Below are 5000 nucleotides of genomic sequence, written 5' to 3'. Positions count from 1 at the left end.
TTGAACTGGTCAGAGTTTATCTCTAACCTTCTACGCAGCCTATTTCCATTATTAGTGTTAGCTCTCAGTTCGGGATTACATGAGTGCATAGAGCTCGAGTTACAATCTGATAAGTTAAAGCCTCATGTACTTGATTGTTTTTGAATTTTTTTGCTCAAAAGAGACTATATGATAGAGAATATGTGAAGTTCCGTAGCTTGGATTTTCTCAGGCTTCTTTCGCAACTGTTCAAGTTGCTTCATTGACTACGATGATTTACTTTCACTTCCATGATCTCAAAGTTCATTATCCTAACTAGTACCATGGATCTTCTCTTGGGTATGAGAATTTAGTATTACATCAAGATAATACCCCTTGGCTGAAAATCATCTTGATTCTCAATATCTGTCTGTTTGACAGTGTATTGAAACTGGGCGTGAATTAACATTCTGATCAAGTTGCTTTATTGATTGCGATGATTACTTTCAACAACGCCATCGGCAACTCTAAAGGAACCGAAGATGCAGAAAGGAAAGGAAAGGAACTTTAATTAAGTGTCTAGTCGTTCTAGCGCTGGAGCACTAATTGGGGACACATTAACAATTAATTCAAATCAAGTCAAGTGTTGGTTTTGAGGAGAAGGGAAAACCGGAGTATCCCAAGAAAAACCTCTCGGTGCAGAGTAGAGAACGAACAAACTCAACCCACATATGACGCCGAGTCCAGAAATCGAGCCCCGGCTACATTGGTGGTAGGCTAGTGCTCTCACCAATACGCCATCCCTGCACCTCCTATCGAAACGACTTCACGACAATTGCTTTTTACTCAGGTTGTGCAATGTTGGCGAAATATTCCATGGCCACTAATATAATAGGCGCGTCTAGCAGTGAAAACAAAAAACGGGAAATAAAAAAGCTGCTGTTGAATACACTTTGACCATGCGCTGTTGTTTTGAGAGATACGAGCAGAGGAATGTGATAAAATGTATTTCGCAAGTTCAACACGACTGTTTTTTTTTTGCCTATTGCTATTGAAGGCCTGAAACGGAATGACAACTCTTCTTTTAAATTGAGTGTTTTAAGTATCAGTCCACTCTTGGGTGAAAAGAAAAAAATGTTTCTGTTTCTTGACCGGAATTTATAACCAGGAGAGAGCAACTTTCATACCAAGTCTACGTCATGGCATTTTCAGGGACTAAGCTTTTCTTAGGCGAGTTCGTAAATGGAATTCGGCTCGCACGAGTGATCACTTTCCAACCTAAGGGTGAAAACTATGTAAGGCTTACGACTGACTGGAAAGCTCTTGTATCACTGGAAGATCAATGTTTACTCAACATTATTCAACAAAGCACAATGTATATAACAAATTTAAATCCATCACTCAAGAGTAAGATTTACCCAAATTGGCCTAGTCCCCATCAGCGTCAGAAAAGTATCTTTTTTTGTTAAACAAAAATAGAGAATAGGCTACCTCAATGTAGTACCCAACTCAAGCCCTTTGCAAATAAAACATTGACTGCACTACAACGAGCTTCGAGTGAAAGTTTATTTAGGATGTGTCAGTCAGCCGTACAAATGCAAGACAATCCTACTACAAATGCAAGACAACAATACTATAATAACTAAATTAATATAATCTCATAAGTTGTGCCACGCCAGATACGAAACACCACTAAAAAAGCACCCTTTATAAGTGGCCAGAAAAAGAAAAACATGTGGAAACGTATTCGCCATCTAATGCAGCAGCAATTAAAACAGCACATTATAAAAAAGTAAACAGACAGGGAGACTGACTGACCTAGAATGAAGTCTCCCGCCGAAACTGCTAAATACCCTTAACCCCGTGAGATTTGAATTGGGTCCATTGAGTACATTTGGTCTATTGTTTATCGTTTCCGCAAAACTTGGTTTAAATGGGCAGTGTCACGCTATTTTAGTCAAAATTCAAAACACTTAAAGACATCCTTGCATCAATGAAACAAAATAAAATGCTGCTGCTTTGTTGCCAATGACCACTGAAGTGCCCTGAAGCTATTCTTTGTTGTTTCCAGCAAATTATGGAGAGGATAGAAATGGATCGAAACTTGGAAAAAAACTGGCCCGTGTTTTCAAGTTTGGAAACCGTGCAGTGTCGTCAGAAAGACACCAAAATTAAATACGAATAGCTCTTTGTGTCATAAATGCATTTCCATATCTTGTCAGTGGGTTGTCAGAAATGTCGTACGTGTGAGCTTAAGTACTAATGTAGATTTTCATCCAGTTTTGACCTAAAAACAGAAAATTTAGCATGACAGTGCCCCTTTAAGAATGGACGCTTGTCTGACGCTGATGGGGACAAACCTGATAACAGATCCTTACTCTTGGATAATGGACTCTTGATAATGACATATCAAACAACGTTGAAAAGGGATGATCTTCAAAAAGTGCGACGCACCATACCAGCAGGAAAGCCCAAAACTACATTACAGAGTAAGATATAAAAATAAAAATAAAAAATTGGATGAAAGCGAAGAATTCAAAAGCCATAGACTTGAATTCTTAAAAACAGACTAATTAACAATTAGACCCGTAGCCCTTCGCCTCATGGGCTATTGACCCGTGGCCCTTGAGGGTAAGGGTCTAATTGTTTAAGTATCACCCAACTAGTCTGACAGAAAAGGCAATAATAAAGTTAGCAAATGCAAATTTTTAGCAAAAAATTGTTTGGGAATAAAACGAAAGAAAGCGTCACGCTTTTCTTTAGTAGCGTAGCCAATCAAAATGCAGGATTTGCATTAGTCTACTAGTTGGGTAATACTAACAACGTTTAAAACAAGCAGTTTCTAATAGAATAAACAAACAAGTCAAAACGATGGTACCTTTGATGCAAGAGATAGTGGAATAAAAATTAGAAGTAGCAAACACCACCGGTCGGTGGTTTTACAACTGAAAGCTGACATCGACTACCTGTATTGTAAAAACGAGATGAAGCAAAGATAATTCGTCATTCTCTTAAAGGCCCACCTTCAACCGACAGGCTTTTTGATCGTTTGTTTTTGTTATGGAAATTCGCATTGCTTATCGCAGCAATCTGATTATATGAATTTCAGAATTATATGACTTCATATCAAAAATTTGTGCCGCTCACGCAATGCCTGTTAGTTGATTGTTCAAAAGGTGGATAACGCTATCCACTGGATAAATCACCATCTAGCGGATGAACATTAGCAAAACCAACTGGGTCCAATTGAGTTATCCAGTGGATAGCGCTACTGATAGTTTGCATCTGACGTCAAGGCGCGGCCATGTTGGTGTACAAAACAATGCAAAAAAAAAGACTTTTCAAGTGAAGCTATGATCTTCGCAGTTATGAACGCAATTTTTGCAATTGCGCAGAGAAGCCTGAAAAATTCATGACTTCAACGGGGTTTAAACCCGTGACCTCGCGATTCCGGTGCGATACTCTAACCAACCGAGCTATGAAGCCACTGGTCATTTGTGGGTTCTAATGATCCCGTGAGGAATGAATCAATGATGAAATGGTATATGAAATGAATCATATATGAACTGCGGATATGAAATCAAGTGAAGCTATGATCTTCGCAGTGGGAACTTGACTCTTAGACTATAATTATCATACTTGACTCTTAGACTATTATTATGCCAAACTTGTGGGTCCATTTTCTATTGTTTTGTACACCAACATGGCTTTTTCATCTCGTGGTGAAAACCAAGAATACCCTCTTCGGACGTCTGAGGGCTGTACTACCAATGAAATCGAGTAAGAAGCCTGATCATGGTCGATCATGACCGAGTTGTGATACAAACCTTATTGTTTATTCACGTAAACTATTCTGTTGGAATGCCAATTGGTTTTAGATTTATATGGGACAGTAGTACGATTTGTATCCTAACAGGGTCACCTACACCCACAACGGTTGGGTGCTTGCCCAAAGATCCGGAGATCCCGGGTTCAAGACCCACTCTGACCACTCGTTGAATTTGTTCCTGGTAGTCCCCGGTTCAATTTCCCGGCTGCACTTATAAATAGCCGACTGGTTTGCCTGTGGCCAGTTGGGATTCTTAACAGTTGTTGTTGTTGTTGTTTGAATTCTGTTTCACCGTTTCGTCAACTGTGTTTCATTGACCCTGGAAAGCTCCTATGGGGAGCAGTCAATTAGCATGTATTGTATTGTATTATTGTACTGAGAACACAATGTCGCGGTTACCGGTCACGTGACGTCAGGAGCGGGCACATCGATACCCTTTGCGCTAAGTGCGCGGCAAAAAATGTGAGCAAATGTTGGTGTCCCAGACTAATCCAGAGGAAATGAGGGTCTATTCTTATGCGAAAATTTTCTCTTTTTAAGTTCTTCTAAAATTGTCCACTGATCACCTTAAAGCAAGAGGTAGTCTTGCTAGGATGCTGACCTTCCGAACGAATCACGATTGATGCGGTGGAAATGAATGTGCTTGCACCTTTTTTGCCTCAAAATAAATTGCGTACGTTTGGTTCATTAAATTATGTAATTCTGCCCATTGAAGACTTTTTCTTTATATTTCCTCGCTTTTTTTCTAGGGAAGTTGTTTTCATGAAAGCAGAATGGAATGAAATTAGAAATGATTCATTAGTAGCATCATAGTCAAAATCATTATTATTATTATTATTATTATTATTATTATTATTATTATTATTACTATTATTGTTATTATTACCATCAAATGACTTGATCTCGTACGGACCTTTTCAGGGCTTCCTTTTCAAGAGGGATGAAAGGCTGTGGAAATATATATACGATGACCACGGTGAAAACAATAAGTTAAAATTCAAATCAAACTTAAAACCACAAGATACCGGAAACTAACGAAGTGAATCAGTTTACATTTAAATGGCCTTAGGAGCCCCTGACTTGGTCCTCTTTTTCCTAGGAACCCAAGGTCTTAAAATAGTTTGTTTACCTTTTTTCGTTAGAACAATCAAACGAATATTTAATTACCGTTTATAGTAGAGTTTGGACAATAAGCGATTAAGCAAACATGTAC

The 5000-nt window shown here is 38.7% G+C and overlaps 1 protein-coding gene across 2 annotated transcripts in view; it reads right to left on the bottom strand.

Moving 5' to 3' along the window:
* Positions 1-5000, bottom strand: part of LOC138027015 (titin homolog) — a 22870-nt gene that overhangs the window by 17211 nt on the left and 659 nt on the right. For both annotated transcript variants that reach the window (XM_068874500.1, XM_068874499.1), the window contains exons 2-3: positions 4674-4735; positions 2837-2924 (exon numbers count right to left, since the gene is read on the bottom strand). In XM_068874500.1, coding sequence (XP_068730601.1) covers positions 2837-2917 — 81 coding nt within the window. In that variant the 5' untranslated portion in view covers positions 2918-2924; positions 4674-4735. The remainder of the gene's footprint in view (positions 1-2836; positions 2925-4673; positions 4736-5000) is intronic.

This window comes from Montipora capricornis, chromosome 12 (assembly GCF_036669925.1).
Source record: "Montipora capricornis isolate CH-2021 chromosome 12, ASM3666992v2, whole genome shotgun sequence".
NCBI classification, from domain to species: Eukaryota; Metazoa; Cnidaria; class Anthozoa; order Scleractinia; family Acroporidae; genus Montipora; species Montipora capricornis.
Note: the sequence above shows the minus strand (reverse complement) of the source record. Positions and strands in the feature narration are given on the sequence as shown.